At 39.8% G+C, this 25,099-nt stretch overlaps 2 protein-coding genes across 5 annotated transcripts; one reads left to right on the top strand and one right to left on the bottom strand.

Moving 5' to 3' along the window:
- Positions 1–11: 11 nt before the first annotated feature.
- On the bottom strand, positions 12–21,224 carry LOC119487488 (periphilin-1-like). 3 transcript variants are annotated; one of them, XM_037768425.1, is made up of 10 exons: positions 21,099–21,224; positions 17,954–18,017; positions 16,770–16,834; positions 15,817–16,029; positions 15,040–15,101; positions 12,647–12,709; positions 12,348–12,502; positions 8,834–8,910; positions 7,346–7,582; positions 12–876 (listed from the first exon to the last, which is right to left on the bottom strand). In XM_037768425.1, coding segments are annotated over exons 2-10 (1,068 nt in total). In that variant the 5' UTR covers positions 17,955–18,017; positions 21,099–21,224; the 3' UTR covers positions 12–681. The 3 variants fall into 3 exon arrangements, with proteins under 3 accessions (XP_037624353.1, XP_037624351.1, XP_037624352.1); XM_037768423.1 differs by lacking the exon at positions 21,099–21,224 and adding an exon at positions 18,344–18,529; XM_037768424.1 differs by lacking the exon at positions 21,099–21,224 and adding an exon at positions 18,226–18,421.
- A 52-nt stretch (positions 21,225–21,276) lies between these two features.
- LOC119487499 (YY1-associated factor 2-like) lies at positions 21,277–25,053 on the top strand. 2 transcript variants are annotated; one of them, XM_037768440.1, is made up of 4 exons: positions 21,277–21,440; positions 21,736–21,861; positions 23,827–23,979; positions 24,090–25,053. In XM_037768440.1, exons 1-4 carry the CDS (start codon positions 21,415–21,417, stop codon positions 24,328–24,330), a joined length of 546 nt encoding a protein of 181 aa, XP_037624368.1. In that variant the 5' UTR covers positions 21,277–21,414; the 3' UTR covers positions 24,331–25,053. The 2 variants fall into 2 exon arrangements, with proteins under 2 accessions (XP_037624368.1, XP_037624367.1); XM_037768439.1 differs by lacking the exon at positions 21,277–21,440 and adding an exon at positions 21,449–21,635.
- Positions 25,054–25,099: the final 46 nt, after the last annotated feature.

Genomic DNA, 25,099 nt, shown 5'->3' with positions numbered 1-25,099 from the left:
GGAGGCGTCACTTCATTCAAGGTCTCAGCTTTTATTTACAAGAGTATAATTCTAAAAGATGATATTCACAAGACGTTTGATTACAACTCAAAAGACAAAAAATGCATGATCTACATATAGAAAACCTTCTCTATATAAAATAGCGCTGCACTGAAAAACATCACATACAGTCGGACCCTTCTGGTTTGAGAATACTTGTTACAGTTAGCGCTAGATGCACTCGCTGCCTCATCTGCAACAAATACAGATAATGGAAGCACAATACACTTTATATCACTTAAGACTGAGTAAAAGGTTGTGATAGGAAAGCTGAATTATTTCATTTATCAGTAGGAATCATCATCAATAAGACCAAGCAAATATTTCATATATATCTGTATAAAACGTCATCTGTAATTGACTCAAGGTTAAAATCGCAGCTGAATCATAAAAGTTTAAAGAAACTGTATCTTGGGCATTTCACTCTACAAGGCTCTTTTGATTTTACTCATAATACTATAGGCATTTCATTGTAACCACATATCCACATGAACATTTTTAGCATTGAGTCTTAAATCCTATTTATGTTTCAGCAAGTGGAAGAGTGCCACCGCCAGATATCCTGTCTTTTCTTAATAATACATATGAATATTAAAATAATACGAGTGAAAAAGCATATTTCGGTGTTTCGTGACGTGCAGTTTACGCCGAGGTGTCTGGCTGCTTTAATACCTCGTCCAGCTCCTTCACAAAGTGCCTGAGGGACTCTAGACAGCGCTCTTTGATCTCAGACAGGTTCTCATCCAGCGGAGCCTGCAGCAGATTATCCAAACTGGGTTCCTTGTCCACCAACATCTTCACCACGGTGCGAAATGTCTCACAGTCCGCCCTGTAATGCTGCACACAAAACAATTATGTCAGGGTTCTCAAAAAATCTAAATGATAAATAAAACAAAAGTCCAACATTTTCTGTAGGACTGTTACAGATTAGTCTGAATTTGAGGCACTCAGAACATTTACAGGTCATTTTAACAATATAAATTAAATGGTTATCCATATATTAAATTAATTTGAAGCTGAAAATAATAATTTTTTGTTAAAAAATATCAGCTTGTCAATCAACCTGCGAATATGCAGTCCAGTGTTTTTGATTTTGGTGGTCTGGTTTAGGGCCGCACGATTTTGAAAAAATATCTAATTGTGAATATTTTTACATCATTATTCTCATTTTCTTTGAGAAACATATTAAAATGATTATGGTGTGATTTTTTAGGGGATCTGTACCAAACAAAGTTGTTTTCTTAAGCCTGTAGAATATGATGTGTAGGCCAAGACATCTCCGCAGCACCACAATTTTTAATTTAAAATAGTATTTTGACACACATTTTACCTTTAACAAATATTGCGATTTTAACAAATACTGCAATTTGAAAATTGCATTAGGCCATACTGCGATTTCGATAAAATTTAGATTAATCGTGCAGCCCCAGTGCAGTTACCTTTAGTTTTAAGCTGGAAAAAAGATTGTTCCTTCAAGTATAACGCTGCTTTTATTTTAAACAATGAACACCAAATCTGAAAGTCTCTCTGGTATTTTTCAAAATCTTTGGCCAACCGAGCATCTCATAATATGACTGGATTTGTTGGTATTTTATGCACATGGAATACTTATATACAGAATAAACATTATACTAAAGGACATTTTAAGCACCTCTATCTGAAAGGTCTTTGAAAACCACAGGCTGGCTCTTATATCAACGCCTAACTGTGAACTTAATGAACCCAGTTCTGGCATATTGGTGTATGCCATGAAACAGGTGTGAGAATGTGTGCATGCGAGCCTATTCAAGTGCATGTCCGCCCATAACAAAAGGGACATGAGGTGTCAGAGTATGTTACTGGTGCTGCAGCATTCTTTCACACCACATTGTAACAAGCTCTCACATCCCTCTCGGATTTTACTGTTGACCCAAAACGGCTGTTAAGTCCTTTATTAAGAGTCCCAGGTGCAAGCTCACAACATCTTTATCACCTGGAGAGAAAAAGGCTAAATGTGGGGGCCCTGCACCAAAGCCACCCTAGATGTTTAGGGCTACGCCGGCCTGTCAAGGAGCAGTCTGGGACATCGGGGTCCTCCAGGGTTGAGTTAATGCAGCCCAGATCACCTCTCCCCTGAAATTAGAGTCACTGGGGTAGACAAAAGGCTTCTCTGTGGCTTAAAACAACCACTCTCTGGGCCACTTCAAGTAAGAAATCCAATCCAATTACTAGCAAAGGTTAGATACACGTCTACAGAAACAGCCTTATATACTGGATATGGTCATAGAGGACATATATACCCCCCAAAACATAGATTTTATTTTATAGATAATGCTCTTTATTTCATAATCAGCTGTAGGTAATCACTTCATCAGATGGAAAACAGTCAATCTGTTCATCAATTGTACTGAAGTGTCAGGAGATGTGACCTACTTCAAAGTAGTGATTTAAAAAGGTTGCATCTTCCTTAGAGGAACCTTATATCTGTGTCATGTTCACCACATAACCGTGTTAGAAACGAGGGCTGTGCCGGTCTTAGCTGTACAACAGAAATCAGCTGACAGTATCTCATCAAACATTAACTGTCTGTTAAATGCAATAAAACGCAAGCCGTCAGCTGTGTTAACTTTGAAAAGAAAAATGCTGCCTGTCAACTTAAATCAGAGTCCAGTCGTGAGCAGAATGTGAGGTTAACCGGTTAAACGGCTTTATTCCAGGGTTCTGTCAGTTATGGGGAAATTTAAAACCACAGCTGCTGTTTCTTTGCCTAGATACACATTACATAATGTGTATCTAGGCTAACTCAGGATCCTGTATCCATCAATACGTATAGTTTTGTAAATGAATTATATCAAACTGCACTTCATGACGGTTTTGAGCAGGAAAAGTGTCTGTAGTGTGTGATTTACTGACCTACAGTAGCGTCACTACTGAGAGAGAAAGGAAAGAAAATCCAATGTGACAAGAAATTTACCACAGGTCCGTATCAAGATGATCTTTTCCAGCTCGGCTGGGTGGTGCTTTGAACACACAGAAAAGGTCAAAGAAACTAAAATAATATGGCATTCAGCTTGGAACAATAAGGATGGAAACAATGTGCCACATGGGAACCACTCACCGTTGTTTTCAAGCAAAGGAAAGGCCCCAAAGCGAAAGGCTAAAAGAGAGGCTATTGAGCGTAGCTGTTGGGGAGATAACAATCCCAGGTGCACACTAGGACCAAAGTAGGCTAAATAAGGTTAAGTGAAATTATAAAATTACACACAAAAACTTGGTGGGAGAAAATGAAAAGGTCTCCATTCTCTGCTCTACTTGCTAATTACAATGATGTCAACAAAAATTGCAATGCCCCAGCCCCCTAAATAACTTCAGTTCTTCTTCTTGGCTTTTTAAAAAAACAATTTCTCTCCCTGATAATTCCCCTGCTGAACCAGCTACAGCACGTTCAGATAGTTGATGCACACCTATCTGTTCATTCCCGCATCCATAACCCACATTCTGTGGTACGGGACATTAAATTGGAATTTGCTGCCGTTACAGGAAAAAAATGTATCAAATGTTATGGTAGGGTAAAATAACTATTATGACAATGGATATTATAGCAACACAGGTTATCATCACTGTATCACAACATGCGTTGTAAACACGCTAGAGGAGGGCAAGTCGAGTAAACTCCCGACAGAAATATCCCAGACTGTGGGAGATGTTTGGACTCGTGCTCATGATTTAATGTCTGCAGATCATGTCAAGCGAATTGGCGGCCCCCACATAATGATAGTCTTCAGCCCCGACCGCAAGGAAGCGAGAGACTCACGACACGTGTGGCCGGCTGAGCTCAGGGTCAACTTCATTCAACAACACCGCTTTCCTTTCGGTCTAAACGCTGTGCATGTATGAGTCCCTTCCCCTGGCTATTTTTAACCTTTTTCATATGAACTTAATTTAACATTAAACAGGTGGATTTCCACACCGCTACCTCTTAAGTACAGATTTCTCTCTTTGTTAAACATTTCCACGAAGTGAGCATTACTTCGGAGAGGGCACAGATTGGTTCCAGGTTTGAAGATGTGAGAGGAAACGTGGGCTAAATGAGACACTAACATGTGGTGTATGTCCCCACAAACCAGTGCCCCTCTAATCACTTATGGCTGATTATGTTTGCCATCTTTCAAAACAAAACCTTCCTAAGCTTTTCCCAAGCTACAGCCTTTGTTGACAGTGATTACATTTTCACTTCATTATACCCCGTATACACAGTTTTACACACTTGAAAGCCTTGAGGAAAGGGCTGGAAAAAAAGTGGCCTTATAATGAACTCTAATTAAGAGATTTCCCTTATTGGTACTGGAGCTTAGAAGAGCTATCATGTGCTTACATGTATGTGCATGACTACGCATATAAATGTGTGTGTGAGATGAAGAGCATCAACTCCACGTTTATTACAGCACCGAACGATCGCGGCGTGACTTCGTCCAGCCTGCTATTTTTGTAAAAACTGCTCCCATGTTGAGCAAACAGGAAGGGTGATTTTGACCTGAGCGTGCTCTGTGTGTTGTGAGAAAAGGTTGCAGGGAGGTTCTGCCTAAATTTGCCGCCTCCCCTGGAGTGGGAGCCATGAGCTGATCTTTAAGCCTGATACGAAAGGGGCCACACAGGACGGGCTGGAGCCCCAAGAGAAACAGCAACACTAGGGGCCTTGAGGAGGAGCCTTAAAAAAGTGGGCTCCTGCCCAAATCGGATGTTTGTGGAGGTCCAAATTGTGAACATACTGACAGGAGTGTGCTGGGGTACCGGCTGGGGGATGGGAAGTTGGGGGGGGTTTGAGTGAGATTATACATGAGGCACTCACATGGACATTTAGTGAGGCTCTGTTCAAATGAGCGCTGATGCAGGCAGGGGTCCTGCATAATAAGGGAAGCGGGGTAATGACTTGAGGGCTGGTACACATTAGGGGATATTAAGAGAGCCATTTTAATCACTCAAGCTGCAAACCGGACCTCTCGATGGAGGGGCTAATAGTTGAAATGGATATGTTTCATTTGCGCTGATTGGGATGATGAATGGACTTCTCTGAAAATCACTCCCAGGCACTTAGCTAAGTTCTGACTGGATACTTTCTATGTTGTTGTTGTTATTATTTTACTCAGGTTTGTTCTGTGGTTGGTCTCAAGAATGATAAATGGCTCCATTGGTCATCTGCTGCATGACAAGGTTTACAAAACAACTGCATGCGGGTCATTGCGCGTGTAATAAAAATGATTTAACATTTGGAAACATCTTATGACAAGCGTGTGTCATAAACAGGGATGTTTACTGTGTCAATGAATTTGTTTGAGGTTTCTAATTTCATTTATAACTGTGGAACGCCCACAGAAAGTATGCATTACAACAAGCTCTTGGCTGGAAAACAGTGAGCTATGCTGGTGTGACAAATCCATTTCCGAATAATCCAGCCCCATGCCAACACGGCTGTATACACAGTATTAAGACCTGGCTGATCAGACAAAAAGACCATTTAGGAAAGAGAAAAAAAAGGATGCAGTAGTTCATTTTGGTGAATGTGACATAATTGTTTTATACTAACTGCTCTTGATTGGAGCCATTCCATCAAACCAGGAGATCCAGCTCTGCCCACTACCTGATCTCCTCAGTTTGGCGATGGATCGGTGTGTGTTTAACTGAACCCGGGGCAGATGTTACAGTAAAGACACGGTAGAGGTTTCTGCCTCTCACCATGTCTGTAGAAGCAGTTGGAAATGGCAGGGTAAGCATGTGTGTGCTAATGCCAAGAGACGTACCACTTTGTGGGTGGGCCACCTGCACGCTGCAGGGCAATTCCTGCCCTGCTTTAACGGGAACAGATAAGTGGCACTGTAGTGCAGGGCGATGAAGGGGAGGGAAAAGACGTGCAACTCCAAATAGCAGGCCGCAAGAGGCATCCCAACCTGAGGTGCAAAAGACTGTTCTGCTGACTTATCCTCCTTCGCTCCACCAAAGAATGTTTCTCAATTTCTTAAATATTACGTACAGCAAGCCGAGGCACATTTATACACCTTGTACTTCAACACCTTGACTCTCAGCCAAATTGTAAAGACAGCATGATAGGGTTGTCTGGATGCGTGACGCACCTCGAGATAAGAGAACAGCCCACACAAGTAACATGGGGCAACCACACAGAGAGGTGAATCCATTAGGAACCTCAGGTCTGGGGTTACAATATCCCAGCTGTACAACGAAATATATTTCATACGAATGTTATTTAATAGGGCACCACTTTAGTCAACCAATCACAGGTCATTTCAGAGAGAGAGCGTTCCTATTGGCTGTGCTCCGGCCATGTGACCGCTACTTGGCGTTCCTTCTAGCCATCTCAACCTGATCTCAACGTGGCTGTCGGGTCACAAACGTACTCATTTTACAGCTAAACCGTACACTACAAGTTGTTTCTGAAAACATTTGAGGAGAGAAATAGTCATTAACGTAACATAATATCGATTCATATTTGAACAGCGCTGCCTAGTTTGACCGTTTGGTCAATGTTTGCGAGTGATTGACAGCCGACTCTCATAGACAGCAGATGGACAGCAGATCTCAGGTCAGCTCTTACTGCTTGTTTACCTGTCTGTGAAATCTTGCAGATGCCGTTAGGAGCACCGGAGGACGCAGAGGCACATGATTTTTTTCAGGTTATCTGTTTCATGTACTACTGTCACGATATAGTTTTATAAAAATTACTTTTTTTAAATCATATTCACCTAAAACATGTTATTTGGCGTTCGATTGTTATTAGCTCCATCCTCTAGTGTCACATCTAGTTGCAAAAAACGAAGATGGCGACGGCCAAAATGCCGAACTCGAGGCTTAAAAAATGGCAGTCGACAAACCAATCGGTAACGTCACGGTGACTACTTCCACTTCTTATATACAGTCTATGTGTATAAGAGTCAATCATGGGTCAGCCTCATGTTAGAATAAACGCCAATGACGTGAGACAAGTCTGCAGGTTTCCCTCGCTGTTTCTCTTGTCTCAGGACTTTTCTAAATGACTGCCGGTATCCTGAAACAACAATAAAGCTGATTGCTCCTTTATTATGAAGCTAAAGCTAAAAATGTGTAATGGGAACCAGAAAAAGGATCTCACCTCAGTGGCAGATTTTTCCACTTGTTTTAAGAAAATAAGATTTTAGTAAAAGCTAATGCCTGGTTAAGATGAAGCTTATTGCAGTATATCAGAGACCCAGTGATACGAATGGAGAAATGTTCAGATCTAACAAAGACAGTGGAGACGAGTTATATTATTGTCGTTTCATGGAGAAAATCTTACTACCTTCTCAACTTCCAGAGACTTAGCCTTAATGGCCTCCAACCGGCGAGCCTTGAAGTCTTCTTCTGGTGTCGGCTTTGGCTCCATGCTGGCAGACACCATCTCCTCCACCTCCTCAACCTCTTCCACCTCTCCAACCTCCCCAACCTCCTCCACCGCCTCCACCTCCCGCTCCTGCTCCACCTCCACCTCCACCTCCACCTCCTCCGTCTCCGCTACAGATGCAGTTTGAGTTTTTTCCTGGCGGGCCAAAGGTTAAGGGTTAGAACTGAGGTCACCAGGTTTAGAAACTGGTTCTGATTTCAAAGTGTTTCAAATGAAGACGACTCTGCTCTCGTCTTACGAGTGTTGAGTTCTTGTTTTGGTACACGTCTCATTATGCACACCGCATGTCAACAGTAAACAGAGAAGAGGTACCATATACAGTACATCTCTGATTAAAGGATGCTCAAAGGCAAAGATCAAAGTAGAGGCTCGCTGACACAAATAGATCAGTCAGTTACACTTACAGTTAAAGGAAAGTTAACCTAAATGTCCATGAATCATATTCTTTTTATGTTATTTTAGTCTTTACAGTACCATACTGGTGGTTTTGCCTGTCTTTGGCCCAATATATACACATGTACTGCATATTTATATACTGTTACTAAATACAGCACTGTTATATGTAAAGTTACATTATCGCTGCAATACAGTTTGGACGAACTGCAGTTTTGCAATGGATTCAAGGACACTATTTAAAAGCTCTTCTAGGACAGTAATGGTGTGTTCACACTATGAGCGACACGGCAACAGGCTACAAGTCATTTTCAATGGAAGCTTGTGACATGAAGCTACAAACTGACGCCCGACATTTGAGATATGATAAATATAGGTAAATAAAGGTGAGCTTGTCTAAACCTTTTTCAGCGTTCCAATGACGCGGTAAAGCGTCAACCAATTACATGTTTTTGTTTCATCCTGTTACATTCGACCTAAAAAAAATACCGTCAGCAAGTTCCCAGTGCTATTTAACGAAATAACCACGTCAACAAAGTGCTTCAGCAACACTTCAACTGTAACTTGGCGACAACGTAGGTGGCCTCGCTGGCTGTTTCGTTGCTTTTGCGCTCATAGTGTGAACATAGCTTAAGACCTGAGAATTTGCTTCCGAAAAGTGTTTTAACATGAGCTATGTTCGTTATAATAAAAACGATAATGGTGATATTATAAACCTGTGGTGGTGTGATGACTTCATATCCATGTTTTTATTTTATATCAGCATTTATATAATGAGAATTTTATAGTTTTGATCATTTTATGTAATTGCATTATACAGTATACACACCTCTGCACAGCTCACATTAACTGCCATTGTTTCAAACTGTTATAACAGGTACAACGGTACAAATACAGTAGATGCTACTGTATTTTATTGCTATTGTACTCACTGCAACGTGTTTCTTCAAAGAGCAATACTGGTTAAGATTGCCCTAAAAATGCTGGTTTTACCTTTGAAGATCCAGAGGCGTGAGGAGTCTCCTCCACAGAGCTGCTGGGAGTGTGGCTCGTCTGCACGCTGGGCTTATCTGTGGAGAAAGTATCATGGAAAGAACAGTCAGAAAACACTCAAGTAATCTTCCTCAGATAATTATGGTAAATAAAAAGTTCTGACTAACAGGAGACAACTATAAAAAGAGGTTGATCTAAGGAATACATGAGGGCGACCACAGCATTCTTTTATCTAATTTGTCTTTGATTTAAAATGAACCCTTCGGGAGCATCCTGATGGGTCAGTGGTCTAGGACACATGCCAAGTTAACTGCAGCATCCTCGGTTCAAATCTGGAAAGAGACTGGGGCCACACGTTCCTTAGCTCTCTCTCCACTGTGCTGTCTAATAACTGCAAAATAACATATTTGTTTAATACTCTGGGGAGCAATTCATTTCTACTGTGAGACACCAAACAATCCTTCACTTGTCGTCGGGAACAATCGTGAAGCCGAGGCATTATGAGGCAGCTGAGGAGTATAAATCACTGTTTTTTTAATACTCCCTTGTTGGATCCTCCCACACAATAGTGGTCGAGGAGTTCAGCTGTGACTAAATTGAAATATTGTCCTCTGCTGGCTCCAATGTGTCTAGTAAAAAAAACAAATATGACCAAGATGTTTGTTTTTATTGAATGTGTCTCCCACAGTGATTAGAGTGAGCCAAGGTAAAACCTCCATCTTAATCTGAGTCCCTCGGCAGGACTATGGAGTCCCCATGTGGGGGTCCCCTCAAAGACTCAAGGCGGGATACTCAGATTCTGTAGTTTGGACCATACAGACAACGTTAAGGCTGGGGTATGTTTAAAACAAACTAGTTATTATGACATCTTGTTTGATCATGTCTAAAGGCTAAAGTGTTTATAGCTGCTTCGAATGTACTAGCGAAGACGAAGGACGAAGGACGAAGGACGATGGACGAAGGACGAAGGGCGAAAAAAAGCCTGCCATCGATGGCAGGCCTTTCTTCGTCCTTTCACGTGTATTGCTTGATGCAATATGTGTTTGAATGGGTATAACAGCGAACACATTTAGACAGTTTCTTCTCAAAGAAAGGAGAGTGCAGAGTTGTTCTCTCCTCTCACCTGGCCAATTGCTGTATAATGTTGGTGTGTTTCTCAGATTGTCAGTTTTACAAATATTGTTGGACACAGCCCCCCTCATTATGATGTTGAAAAGACGTGTGGGGAGGTGGTTCTAGATGCTGAGCATGCTGACCACTTTTCTTTCTGCGACATACAGTAGTGTAGATGTGAGTCTCTCATTCTCTGGGGAAAACTGTCTGCAACACAGCGGCGCTAAGCTGGGGGCTCATGAGTATCCCCCCCTGCCCGGCACCTCACACCCTCAGCGTGTTCCAGTAAGCTGAAACAGAAACCTGGTTTCCATAATTGGGGTAGGGGATTAGAGAAGCCTGATCTCCCCGGCTATATTTCTCTGCCATGTATACGGGTAACCGGGTTTCTAATTGGCCTTTAGCAACTATGCATGTGCATGACAAGAGACAGGGAACGTGAGGTGATCACACAGAGCGATGCATCCATGTATTTACAATAATTCCACCCAAAGTTTGACTGGAGCTGAAACTAACTAAAATCAGTTTCCACTGCTGAACATTTAAATATTTGTTAAATTCAGGCACCCTGCTTTGACTGTAAAAAAAACGACAGTTCCAAAATAAGATCGGGGTAGTGGAGACAGCTGATTATTGACACTCATAGGTTAAAACCGTTGTTTGTACCAGGCTGCAGAGGATGTTTAATTCTGCTGCAAAGTTGGGCATTTTAACATGGGGTCTATGGGGATTGACTCGCTTTGAGCCAGCCTCAAGTGGCCATTCGAAGAACTGCAGTTTTTGGCACTTCAGCATTAATTTCTCAGCACCGGGAGGTTGCCACTTGGAATCCACAGATTTACAGTAACCAAGTTACTACAATGCATGTAAATACGTTGTTCGATTACCCACGTAACCTGGTTTCTCTGAGTAACCTGATTACTTAAATGCATGTAAACGCACTGCCTGGGTAACTACAGAAAAGGTGCAAGTCCAGCCTGTATCCACGTGTTTGGTTCCAGAGGCCCGACTATATCTAGTTTGAAACGCTCTTTAGGTGACATTCCACTTTGCAAGAACCAGTTTTTGTAAATGGAGTCCAGTCCACTAAGGCTCCAAAGGCCTTCATCTGATCCCCTAATGAACCTTACTCAGCCATGTAGGTAGTGGGCCCACGTAGCAGCAACCCATGTGTTACCAATATTAGTCATCATTGACTGAGATTGTGTAAAAAAAGACTATGACAGAGCCTAGTATACATACCATATCACTAAAACCCTATTTCTGTGTACTTTGCTGTGCTGGCCTAATTAGTATCCCAGATGGGAGTGGAGTCGGGAGGTACGACTGTTTTCTCACAGTTTTATTGCATCTTCAAAGGGTGGTACGACATGGAGCTAAGCTTTCAGCGCATTAATATGTTTATGTGTCTTAGAAATCAAAGCACTGCAGAAATTAATGTCCTGACTTGCTTTGCCTCAGACTAATAATATTGCTTACGCCAGATCACTTTAAAACAAGATTTTTATAAAATGTGAATCCATAAATTTCATTAGCTCAGCATTGTTAATTAAAGTTCTAAAGCCCGTAAAAGAAAACATGTAAAATAAATGACGGACCCAAAGTGATTTTGAAGACATCGTTAAGGCGGCGCGTGAACTGAAGAAAAAGGTCAGGTTCTGAATCCAAAACCAAACCACCCCAATAAACCGAGGCAAGGGTATCCTTTTTCCCAGCGCTCTGGAAGTGTGTGTGGTGTTAGTGCAATTAACATCTTAACGTGTTTCAGCACACCCTGACCCTTCACATTACACACCACCTCTGAAAACAGATGCTTCACCTGGAACGGCTTAATACCTTTAGACGTTATAATTATACGTATGCCTCTGTGAAATGGGAAAATTACCTCTTTTGTTGTCACTACAGAGGGTATAACAGCTGCAAGGACAAACATTGTACTAGATATAACTCAAACTGTATCCCATTATCTGTGCTCCTTCGGGTTTTGCATGCTGTGGCCAATCACAGTTTCAGGTAGTTCAGAGTGGTGATGTATTATTGGACGTCATATATCCACTCGGGCAGCAGGTCCCTCACTGCTAGTTCTTTGCAACAGATTTGAAAAGCAAAGATGGTAAACAGAGCAGGAGAGTTTTCTCTGCCTCTGCATTACTGCTGTTATACCACAGTTTCATTATTGGTATTCATGAGTAGGTGTAGAGACATAAACATGTTTTGTGAGGAAGCTTGTTTAGACTCAACAAAGAAAAATATTTCTATAAACTCGGTCAGTGCCATACGTGATAATTCATATATTGCTTTAACTCTTTATCTGGTAGCACTTCCTTTCAGCTGATCCCAGTGCTAGATCGTAACTGAGGCTTTTTCAGACCTGTAAACCTGAGCTTCACTTAATGCTTACGCCTTTGCTGGGCCTGCTGGTAGGAGGCGCTTTTCTCCCTGTCAGGGGAGAAGCTCCTGGTGCTGGTGTTTGATCCAGAGCGGACAGGTACAGGTGGTTGCGATTCCCTCCTTACAGGAGAGCGATCCCGTTTGGCGCTTATAGAGGGAGAGCTCCTGTAGTCAAAAAGAAATACCTTTTACAGTGTTGAAAGCCCTCTTCTTAAATCAAAAACTAGATTTCAATAGTTTGATAAACGTATACTAGAAAAATCCTATGGATGTGAGGGCAGTGATTTGGCTTTTCTGTCTGGCACCGACCTTCGAGGAGCACCCGATCCGCGACCTCTGCTGCGGTAATAGGGACCACCTCTGCTACTGCTCCTAAAAAACATTTTAAAAAATACAGACTCAAAAATATAGACAAATCAATCACTGGCAAAGCTGCTCTGCAACCTGGAAACAACTGTTTCTGTAAAGTAAGATCCAGGGGAAATATAATAAATAAATCAAGAGTATGCATCAATACTGGTTTAAGAAGAAAAAGTGTTTGTCAGTGATCGCCTTCAGATGGGTAATGGAAACAGAATAAATACAGGACAAAACCACAAAGACTTAAATTCAGTCTCAGTGGGGCGCTGATCAATTTGTGGAATTGAGGCAATCTTCCACTTGGACACATGCAACAGTTTGCAGACAGTTGGACCACTTTTGGTCTTCTTTCACTCCGATCTGTCTTCAATTTGTAGGCAGAGCCGTGATTAAGTCTAAATATGGAGCTGAAGTCCCAAAGCACTGTCGCCTACCATGTAATGTAATAATGCATTTATCTGACGTGTGATAGGCCTCACATAAGTAATGAAACGTCACTGTTCATTGCACCACGTTTTTATTATTTTCCAGGCTCAAAGCTTGTGTCCTAACAACAACCTTTAGGTCCAGAGGTATAAAATGAGCCAAAGGCACCTGGTTGTCATGAACTCTGCCTGAACTCAAGCCACATCTCAAACAAAGAGCAGGTCTAACAAGACCTCAAACTTTTACGACTCATGGTCTGTTTGAAGTAGCCAAGACTCAGCCTGCCATTTGCCAAACACTGAACTGCAGTACAAGACTGAAAAGGTTGTGTACTTTATTTTGGAAAAACAAAAAAAATAGATATACTGTATGAAGTATATGCTTGATACTGACAGTCACTACACTAAGGAATGAAATGAATAATGCAATAATTTGATGAGTCATGGAGCCTAAAAATAACTGTGGGTCCCAAGAGACAAAAAAAAATAATAATACCAACTGATATTTGCATCTTTATTCCCTTTCTTTAATAACTACACAAAGAAAAAACATGCCTGGCTTATTTGAAAATAAAAATACTTAAATTATTCATTGACTTGAATCAGGCAGTTCCCTCATTTAATTTATCTGTGGGCAAAACCTCCACAAGGGAACAAGTGTGTGTCACCAAGATGCCACTGCAGATCTTTATTACATTCATGCACTGCTTGTCTTTATCCCACAGCCTTTAAGATTGGTTTATAGTTGTACGGTAAGGGTTAAAGGTGTAGCTCTGGAGTCTACGCACGTAGCCGCAGAAGCTACACCATTACTCCCCGTGACAGTGACCCTTGCTTGGCCTAGACTTTCTGCCTTGCATTAGGACTGAGAGAGTAATTTTATATTTGCCCCCTTGTCATCATGGCCACTGTAGCACCTTGTGCAAGAAAAGATCCTCCTCCTAAGTTTTTCAAGTCCGTCTTAAAACAATAGTCAGGTGCCATTATGCAGAGTGAAACCGTTTTTGGTTGTTGTAATCACTCCTCCTGTTCATACTGCCTGTTAAAATATCCCGTCCTAATGTGCCTCCGATGTAAAGTGATGGGCGTTCAAATCCACAGTCCTGTTCGGTGTAAAAATACATTCAACGGATAGGTAATAAGGTCATTTGGAACTTGAATATATCTAATATAAATTGAATGCAGAAAGGACCAAAAGAGACACACGCTGCTCAGAATATCTGAGAAGTGTGTGGGTGTTTGACTGAAGAGGGAGTGGTCCAGCTGTTTTTCCTCTCAGGGTGGGGTAAGGGTGGGGGTGGGGGGTGGGGGTTGGGTTGTTTGGCTGAGTGAGTAGACACTAGTGCCCTTTGTCCCCCTCTCTAGCCTGGTATGACTCCTGGAAAGGGGAGCTCGGGCCCGTAAACTGTTGGTATGTTGAAGTGGCCGGGTGCGAGGAGACGCGTGTCTGTTGATGTAGGAGTTAGAACGGCTGGACTTAGCTGCTCTGTGTGGGGCTGAGCTCTTCAGCTGATCTCAAGAGCGGCGTGGTCACAGATAATTGAAATATGCTTTCTTAAATATATTGTCCAAAGCAGAACGTTTCTGCCAAAGCATGTGCAATAATAGATGTCATTTTCTTTACTATTGGGTGAAATGTAAGAGTAATAATTTAAAAAGAAATGTTAAGTGATTTTTACAATCTACACTTTTTCTTCAATGATATTACATGCAAAAGAAAGTCACACACCATGCTGGTCATTAAACATCTACCAAGCTAATGATATTCACCTTTCAAAAGACTGAACTCTGCCTCCACCTTGTGGGCAGTTTGATGCAGATTACACAGAGAAATCTGTGAAGCGACTGACAATCTGACACAATCAGGATGTGACAAACAACAAATGATCAATTAATAGAAGAATCAATATCAATTACCTTGAGCCTAACTGATGCCTCAAATCGTCTCTGGCATAGGATGAATGTGAGTACGGGCCCTCCTGAAAACAAAATCACAATTACAACAACCTTTAAGGTTCCCTATGGAGTTTTTGACCTCTATGGAGGTGTCTGGTTTTCTATGAGTTTGTCCCCGTTTTGTTTATCTTATGCATATGTGTGAGGACACACATGCATGTTAGCACGCAACTGACGTGGTACACATCCTGTCAGTGGTTTCACACTATTCCACTGATCAACAAGTGGCGGTAGTGTGCAAAGATATGCTGCAATGAGCCAGCAAAGACAGAGAACAAGAAGTTTGCTCGTAAACATGGACGTAAACAAAGAAGGATTAAAAAAAAAAAATCAATTTAAAAAATAAAATCAACACATTTGTTAGCCCTCAAGGATACAGTATACACAATGGGTTTTGGTGAGTAATACGTAATGTCAACATAACTTTGTTTACGAGAAAACTCCACAGGGAACCTTTAATTGGGAAATTCTGCAAATTGATGTTGATGATGACGTTGTTGGGAACAACAGAAAAGCCTACAAGAACCCAATTAAACTAAAGCAATTTGCCATTCTGCTGTTAACTTTCTGACATACTTCGGTTGGAGTCATACACATTGGTATGCCAATGCTTCTATTTAATCAGCTAAAAATGAAAAAAATAACACTTAAACATCACTATGCTCTGGCTGTAGTTTTCAAACCTGTAACACAAGACAGATGTTAGATTACAAACTATGCATACTAAGCTTGTCTTACGTGTTGTGGGCTACTCCTGCGATAATGGTCATGGGAGTTGTCCTCATAGTATCGACGATCATCGTGCGAGTAACTGCTTTCGGCGTGATATTCTCTCGCGTCATGGTAATGTCGAGGAACGCCATACCACGGGTCATCATCATAACCTCTGTCATATTCCACAGCTGGCCGAGGCCTCTTTTCAACAATATTGACCACTCGGTGCACTGTCACCTGAAATGACACACAAAATTATATTTTACATAATACAGCTGCATTTTACACAAGATTACATTTGTAGAAATGTAAAATGCCTATGATGTAAATTCTTATAAATATGAAAAAATATAAATTCCTATGACATTGCATTGTACAAAATTAAAATATGATGTGACAAGTCAATGCTCTGTAAGACCTTGATCATGTCTTGCTGCCCTACTCCGATAAAGATGTCCTAAGATACGTCTCTGCAATTTTGGTTCGTAGAGTCGTATAACACATACAATTGTTTTTTCAACCTAATTTAGACAAAGGTAACAAAAACAGCTGAAAAACAGCTTCACGCAGCATTTTGATACAAACTTTTTTTTTCTTTATTTGCACACACATAAGACTTCATAAAATCCAGATAATGAAAAAAAAAGAAATGTGACAGGATATATATAACGGACCTCCCCTCAACATAAGGAGAAAAACAAACAATAACATCATAACTGAGATAAAAGTGTCATGAGAATTGGATGCAACATTGATATCCCCCTAAAGAGTGACTTACAAAAGAAGAAAAAAAGCGAATGAATACTCAAAACTACCAAAAATACCTACCATGGTCATACAAATCTAATTATAAGACTGCAACTTCAGAAACAGCATCATGACATCAAAGACTATCTGCATGTTCTTCCCACTAATTATCTGGGTGGGCTTAGTCCAAATATTATATTTTGGCCTGGCAAAACAACATCTTCCCTTACCTCTCTTGAATCCAGTGCTGCAAAGCGTGCTTCATAAGCATCTCGAATGCCTCGCCGATAGGCCACTACAAAAAAAAAAGGAGTGTGTTTGTGAATTGGTCAGACTATGAGTTCAAAGTGTAGCTATGAAGTAACTCATTATTTCTTGAATGCATATGTGATGCTGATCTATAAGCATTAAGAAAATAGTTATTCATATGCACATTCAGAACTTTATTTTATCACCAAGGTGATTACACATGCCATCATGAGGAGCACCTTCAGCCACAGACTCATCCCCCCTCGGCACAACACAAAGCGCCTGGGTCAGTCCTTCATGCTGGTAGCCATCAGGCTCCACAACCAAGGCTGACCCCCAGATGAGAACTATGAGGACTTTAAGAACTTTAAACATGCTGCACTATCTACAACCATCTCGGACTCTAACCACTGGCACACTTTACACTTACTTTACACTATACATCCTATATACCACTTTATAGACTGCACATATGTACATATTACATTTACTTATTGTACATACTACATTTATTTATTGACGGACTGCATACACTATGTTCACCCATTCACTCTGTATCTTTTATATCTCTATTATTGTTTTTATAATTTTTGTATACCTTTACCTCTCCTGTGTTTCACTCTGTTTGCTGATGTTTGCTGCTTTGACATCTGAATTTCCCTCCGGGGATTAATAAAGGTTCATCTTATCTTATCTTATCTTATCAGCAAAAGTCTGCATATTACACTGATTGGTCAGCTTAACTTATTTTCACTGACAAAACTGAAAGCCCATCTTGAAAACAGGTCACCTGACATCTGGGCTGGCTAGTGGCTGTAATTAAAAAAAATCCTCTTTCATCATATTAGAAAAAAAAAAAAAAGTCATCTTAAGATATTTGTAAATGTGCACAGGGGGGGGGAAAAAAAGCACTACAATGCTGTGTAAGCTCATGTTGATTGTTGATTGTGCAATCAACATTTCAGCATGCTGAAGAAAGTGTAATAGCCAAAACAGTCCAGTTAGAGGTTGGCTATTTATTGTGTTTATTGTATTTGTTTGATGACTGTGTGGTACTGTTGACTGTACAGCAAATTGCCCCTAAGTGATAATACAGTTTTCCTTGACCTTGAAAGACTACTAATGACATTGTTGTGCTTGTAAAATGCTGTTGTTTTCTACTTACTGTTGAAGGAGTGACTGGTTCCCTGTCTGGTATGTGCAGGGTGTCTCAGCAGGGAAAGATGAACCTAGAGGAAGGGAAAGGGTAAATAGCCTTGTTTATCTGACTTAGTACAGACTGTTTTGGACATAAACACTCAGTTCAACAACATTTCCACACACATGATGTTACTATGCCTGCATGAGAAAGCTCCACGGTATAATAACACTGTTGTTAGCAAACCTTAGCTCATTTAGCATCACAGCTCAAGAAGAAGTGGTCAGAAACTCACTCACCACACAATGATTTTAATACTCCTGGTCACGAAGGGCGTCTCACATAGTTCTCCTATCGCTAAAGGACATTTATACGTCCAATCCAAGTTACATATCAGCCACAGTTCTCTTCGTGTACCTGCGCAGGCAAAACCAAAACAATCCTAGCTGCAACAGCACCACTGCATGGATGCGTAGAGCGGTGGTGGCTAGAGGGGAGCCAGCAAACTGTGGTGAACTCTCGCGAGATTGTTAAGGTTAGGATAGGTCGTCGGGCAACGAGTCTCGCGAGATTGTTAAGGTTAGGCATTAACCTCGAATAGTTAAGGTTTTTTTGTTTGTTTTTTTTTATTTCAAAATGACAGTATACATAGTAACAGCAGAAAACATTAAAATCATTTACATCTACTCTCTTTTTTTTATTAATATTAATTTAGTGTCTTTGTTTTTGTTTGGTATATGTTTCATTTAAGTTGCTATTGGATTTAATTCATTTATATGTATACATGTAATTGTTTATGAAATTATCTCTGCTTATTTAATGGTGCAGTAATATTGTTATAGGCATGGGGGGAGGGGGAGGGGTATAATTTGTTTATACAATTATTTATTGGATTTTGTACAGAATACCAATAAAAAGAGTTTGAGCAAAAAAAACATTTACATACAGAAGAAGCATAGCGAAAACATAAACAAATAGCTGTGGTAAACATAAATGGACAACAGAAATGAAACAAAACCAACATAAAATAAAAATAAATAAAAAAAGACCACGCGAGAGTATGACAATAATTTACTTTAAAAACTTTACAGATATTGCATACATTCATTGTTTTCATTGCTTTTTTGTTTTGTGATGAAAAAATTGTTGACAGATATAGATCCATTTATTTCATAAATACAAAGAAATTAGGCTTTTTTTTGGTAAATTTAAACTTGTGAATGTGGAACTTTGCGAGAGTTAAAATTAAATTACTAAGAAAAAATGCATTACTGTCTTTGTCACTGTAATATAATATAGCAACCAAATATAATATTTTTATAGTACAGTGCACAATCTGAGAAAATGTTCGAATAGTTAAGGTTAGGATCCTACATCCATGGTTTGGATAGGTCATCGGTCAACGAGTCCCGCGAGATCTTTTGCAGATCTCAGATCAGATTTCGCAATTTGCGGGCTCCCTTCCAGACACGACCGTGTTAAAGCGGAACCAGTGCTGTACCATTCTGGTCTGTTCTTCTTCACTGAACAACATACTTCCGGAAACATGCGCTGCCGCCCTCTGGAGGCGACTGATGGGAATGTCCCAACTTTCTCATGTTGGCCAGAACATCTTTTACTTTAATAAAAGTAGCACTTTTTCTGTTAGACTCTCTTCTCAAAATAAAAAATACATATATATAAAAAAATATATAGTTACATGGGTTAACACGCATGCACATATACTTATGCTGGGAGGCGACCTGACGTTAAGGAGGATGCATGTGTGTGCCCATGTAAATGATATTACTATATATTTTTCACTTGTGCAATTTTGTTAATAGTCTGTTTATTGTCAATACTGTATATACTGCTCCTATTTTTATACTTCCTTCTATTTAAATAGTTCATATTTTGTTACACTTTGTTTAGCTCTTTTTTTTTTTACTGTGTTAGCTGATGCATCTTGTTTTTTGCAATATCCCCTTTGCTGCTGTAAACTGCAAATGTCCCCACTGCGGGACTGATAAAGGAATATCTTATCTTATCTTATATACTGTATATTATATGTATATCACATATGGGGTGGATAGGGGTGGATTTGTGGAATGGGTTGGGTGATGGGTCGAAGCGAAGCACAAATATAAATGACTTTAAAAAGCTATACAAAAATATATTTTTGGGAGGTATATGGTTGAGGAAGAGTTGTGACAAGGGTTGCGTTAAGGGTTGGTTTGTATCTACTTTTTAACTCCGGATGGATATGTGGGTTGTAAATAAACTTGGGATGCAGTTCATATATTTAATTTGGGATGTAAATAAATCTGGGATAGTTTATATATTATATTATTATTTTATCATTCTATGATATATGAGTTATTAGAGGAGAAGTGAGAAAGGGGTAGGGAAATATAAGTTTTTCTTTACCTACTCCTTTTCGGACACTATTACTCTTGTTTTGTTTGTTATTATTTTGTATCTGCTTTTATTTATTTTTATGTTCGAAATAAAGTCTTTCATTCATTCATTCATTCATTCATTCATTCATCTATACGCATATATGTGTGAGACATAGACATATACACTATATATGTAGTTTACATATTTTTTCATATATCAGATTTATGTATGGAACTTGATTAAAAGTATATCAACCCAACTCTTCAAACAAAAATAACAGCCTACAGATGCCACATTAATATCTACATTTATTGCAGTTCAGACTTATAGTTTGGTTTAGGGCCAAAATACATTTCTGATCTTCTGCTATGTTATGAACCATCCAGACCTCTCAGGTCATCTGGATCAGGTCTGCTTAGTGTCCCCAGAGTCACAACTAAACATGCAGAAGCAGCGTTCAGTTTTATGCACCAAATATTTGGAACAAGCTCCCAGAAATCTGCAGGACCAACTCCAACTCTGAGTTCTTTTAAATAAAAGCTTAAAACTTTCCTGTTTGCTGCTGCTGCCTTTTATTAAACCAGATAATGATCTTATATACTGCACTAGATTTGTACTCTTGTGTGTTATACTCTATTTTAGCTTCTATTTTCTAATCTTTAATGTTTTTATAACTGTTTTAATTGTGTCTTAATGTTCTTTTGCACTTTGTCTTAATGTTCTTGAATGTGTATGTAAAGCACTTTGAATTGCCCTGTTGCTGAAATGTGCTATGCAAATAAAGCTGCCTTACCTTGCCTTACAAACAGAAATAGTGTATATTTTACTTCCCCATTCCTCATTTAAAGCCTGTCTACGTGCGCACACCTTCCTCTTTTCTATGTAGTAAACTGTACAAAGGTTCTTTCATCAGTGTTGTGTCACATTGTGCTGCTGCTGCCTCTCTGTCCTCTCTCTGTGTTGTGATCACACATCAAAGGTGATTGGATGAACCCGCGTCACGTGACCGTCCTTCGACAGGAGTTTCCACGACAGCTGAGTAGCAGCTAAATGCGTTTCACCTGTAACATAGACACGTTTTAACTCCTCTGAGGCCAAGTTTCGTACAAATGGGAGACAAGAAGAGCCCCACAAGGTAAAACCCGTCGCTAGGACCTTTGAGTGAAGACTTTACGGGGCTGTTTGAGAGCAGAGAGCTCGGTCAATGGATGGAGCTGTGTTTTACAAGTGTGTTCATGGCGGCTGGTTAAATATGAGGGCAAAATGAAAGCTCCCTTTTTCCTTCAATGACTTCACTTCTGAGCACAACTTTACAGTCTTTCCGGTTCCGGTAATCTTAACATAACGGGGTCCCTCTTTTGAAAAGCACCACGGCTCGTTGAATGCGGCGTTATCACAGTGTTTTTGTTTTGTTTTGTTGTTGTGTGAAGGCCGAAGCGGCAGTCGAAGCCGTCCGCTGACGATGGGTTCTGGGACTGCAGCGTGTGCACCTTCAAGAACACTGCTGAGGCGTTCAAGTGCATGATGTGTGATGTCAGGAAGGGGACCTCAACAAGGTAAGAGGAGCTGTGTTAATATGTGTAACTGCTGAACTATTTTTAATTGCATGCATTATGTAATACAGCATGCTATAGTTGCAGATCTGTTAGGTTACAGCTATCTATTACAGCAGTTATGCAAATACATCTTATCTTCATGAAAGCTCTTGTTGAACTTTATGGACATTTTTGAGAGTGCAGTTTGTGTTCAGCTAGGGGGATTTATACAATACCACTGTGGTCATGTCCTTAGTATTTTTTTTTTCTGGGAGTTTTGCCAATTTTACCACTTTTAAGGGAATAGAATATAAATAAATAATAATAATCTTTATTTGTATAGCACCTTTCTAAACATAGTTTCAAAGTGCTTGCACAGACACAGTAAAATACAGACAATATAAAAACAACAATAAAAGAACAAAACATAATGAGAAAACTAAAACCCGTAACCAGTGGTATTAAAACAATAAGTTACTACACATAAGCCAAAAGAGGACAATGTAATGTGTGGGAAAAGGTGCACCAAGCTGTTGCCTTACGGAGTTAAAAAAAGCCTTTTTATAAAAATGGGTTTTTAAAAGAGATTTAAAATTGGTAGTAGAGCTAGCTATAGGATTTAGCATTTCCCCCTCTAGAGTTATTCCTAATAGTGTGGGGGAAATGCAGAATATACAGCTCAACACTTGACTGAATAGATTCAATCTTGAAAAAAAATTGTAGATGCTCATAGTTTAGATACTATTCTAATTTTTAAGGTCACATCTGGATCTGTTATTGTACTTCCTTTTTGTTGCAGTGACAGTTTAGTTTTCCTGTATGAAATCAATGAGGTTAACTTTATCTTGTAACATGAAAAGACGCAGGTAAAGTACACCTACCACCTCAAAATTGTAGTACCTGAGCAAAAACATATAAATTTATCTCTTCAAACAGAAATAACAGCCTTCTTAATATTCATCGCAGTTCATATTTATAAAAAGTATCAGAGTACATTTACTTCCCCACGTCTACGTGTGTACACCTTCCTCTTACAATGTTACATTTTTGTTGAAAAGGTATTAGATAGTTGTTGATTGAACTTCATGGACAATTTTGAGAGTGCAGTATGTGGTCAGGGACATATCTACAGTACCACTGAGGTCATGTCCTTAGTATTTTTTTCTGGGAGTTTAGCCAATTTTACCACTTTTAAGGGAATAGAGAATAAATAAAGGATTTTTCCCTCTAGAGTTTTATTCCTGGTAGTGTCGGGGAAAATACAGCTCAACACTTGACTGACTAGATCAAATCTGGAAAAAACTCTTTAAACTCTTATTCCTATTCTTATTTTGGGTGTCTTGTCAGACTTCACGGTTGTTGCGGGGACTTTATGACCTCAGTATTTCATCCTGTTTATTGTTTAATTATATTGAGGTGTTTTTAATAGCTTTTCCACCCCACTTATATCATTGCGGGTTGGCTACATATTAGAAACACCCTCAGTATAACACAATACAATCAACAGCATCACAATCCACATCCTCCAAAATGACCAAAACACCTCTCTAAAAAACAAAACTTAACATGAGAACATCCATAAAGGTAGAGTCTATTGCAGGGCTGTTTTATTAGACTAAATTAGATTTAGCTAGGTCGATCTAATGAACCGGCAACTGAGTGTAAGTTTGGGTACTTAAATCAAAGATGTAACTGAGAGTAACCCCTCTACATATTTACTGAAGAGTCATACTATACATCATACCAGGTAGCGTAATGAAAAAAGACAGACAAACAAACAAACAAACCAACGCCGGTGAAAACATAACCTCCTTGTCCGAAGGCCTTTGGCCTTGGCAGAGGTAATAATTATTGTAAGCTCCTTGCTCCTCCTGGTCATATTGAGTAGTTACACACTTCAGCAGTGCAAACCACACTCACCCTACCTACAGGTTCAGTGATATAAATGTATCTTGGATGCCAGTAACTGTTTTTTGTCTCTTTCAGAAAACCACGGCCTGTTTCTCAGCTGGTTGCACAGCAAGCAAATCAGCAGTTTGCACCACCCACACTCCCCAAAAAGGAGAAGAAAGAAAAATCTGAAAAAGACAAGAGTGATAAAGAACCAACACTGAAAAAGAAAAACCATAAAAAGATGAGGTAAGGAATTCATATTTACAAAGGAAATGTTAGAATAGCTCATCGTATTCAGCGGTCTGTGATCCTCCAAGCCGTTTTCAAATCTTGTTTGTTTCTGTTTGTTTCACCAGGCCGAGGTTAAAAAACATAGACAGGAGCAGCGCCCAGCATCTAGAGGTCACAGTTGGAGACTTGACTGTAATAATCACAGACTTTAAGGAGAAAGCCAAACCCACGTCAACCTCAACAAGTGCTGCTTCAGCAGACCAACACAGTCAAAGTGGCTCCAGCTCTGATAACACTGAACGAGGGGTCTCCAGATGCTCTACGCCCCGCCTGGAAGGCTCGCCGGTCAATGGAGAGACTCACTAACCTTCACACTCCCAGTCAGCACAACCCATTCTTCTGCACTCTCAACAGCCTCAACCAGAGATTAAACTTCAACATTAATAATACTATAAAAGCCAATATGATAGCATTCACTTCCGTTGGGGCTGTATTGTTCACTGCCTTCCCATGACGATAAAGAATTCAGGACTCAGGACGTGTGCTGTACGCTCAACTCAAAGAACTGTTGCAGCGAGACCTATCTTGATGAACTGAAAAAAAGGAACAGTAGCATTAAATCCTGGATGTCAGTTGAACTGTGCCACGTGTTGTGGTTACTTCTGTCTTAACACCTCAGTGTTACATCAGCATCACACTGAGTTGGCCGTTAATGCACAGAATAAATGGATTTATGAAAGAAAATGAAGAAGTCATCTCAGAATTGTAGTTTATCCTTGAATTTTGTTATCGTTATTTGCACTTAATGGCATCCTATGTTCATGATAACATTTTTTAGCATTATTTCCACTTTGCCATTATCAGTAAATCATAACACTGTTGGTTACTGGCCTATTCCAGCTCTCATTTTATGTCATTGGATGCAATCTTTTTTTTTTTTTTTTTTTTTTTTACTGTTTAACATTTGAGTAAAAATATTGAATAATTATTCCAAGTATGGTTCTCATTCACTTGGTAGAGTTAAGCATGATTTAATCTATAGAATGGTTTATATTGTAAAATATTGTTAAATAAAATAAGTTGTAGATACTCGGATATGTTTTTATTTTAAATGTTTCATTATGAACAAGAACAG

The sequence above is a fragment of the Sebastes umbrosus genome, chromosome 4 (assembly GCF_015220745.1).
Source record: "Sebastes umbrosus isolate fSebUmb1 chromosome 4, fSebUmb1.pri, whole genome shotgun sequence".
Lineage (NCBI taxonomy): Eukaryota > Metazoa > Chordata > Actinopteri > Perciformes > Sebastidae > Sebastes > Sebastes umbrosus.
The sequence above is the reverse complement of the archived record's forward strand: the minus strand, read 5'-3'. Positions and strand labels throughout refer to the sequence as shown.

Coding starts and splice junctions, on each gene's coding strand:
- LOC119487488 (XM_037768423.1), bottom strand. CDS start 18,514: ATGCCTAACCTTAACAATCTCGCGAGACTCGTTGCCCGACGACCTATC. Junction 8,911..12,347: donor CCAGCAGGCCCAGCAAAGGC/GTAAGCATTAAG, acceptor CTTTCTCCACAG/ATAAGCCCAGCGTGCAGACG. Junction 7,583..8,833: donor ACGCCTCTGGATCTTCAAAG/GTAAAACCAGCA, acceptor TTGGCCCGCCAG/GAAAAAACTCAAACTGCATC.
- LOC119487499 (XM_037768439.1), top strand. CDS start 21,592: ATGACTTCACTTCTGAGCACAACTTTACAGTCTTTCCGGTTCCG. Junction 21,636..21,735: donor TTACAGTCTTTCCGGTTCCG/GTAATCTTAACA, acceptor TGTTGTGTGAAG/GCCGAAGCGGCAGTCGAAGC. Junction 21,862..23,826: donor AGGAAGGGGACCTCAACAAG/GTAAGAGGAGCT, acceptor TGTCTCTTTCAG/AAAACCACGGCCTGTTTCTC.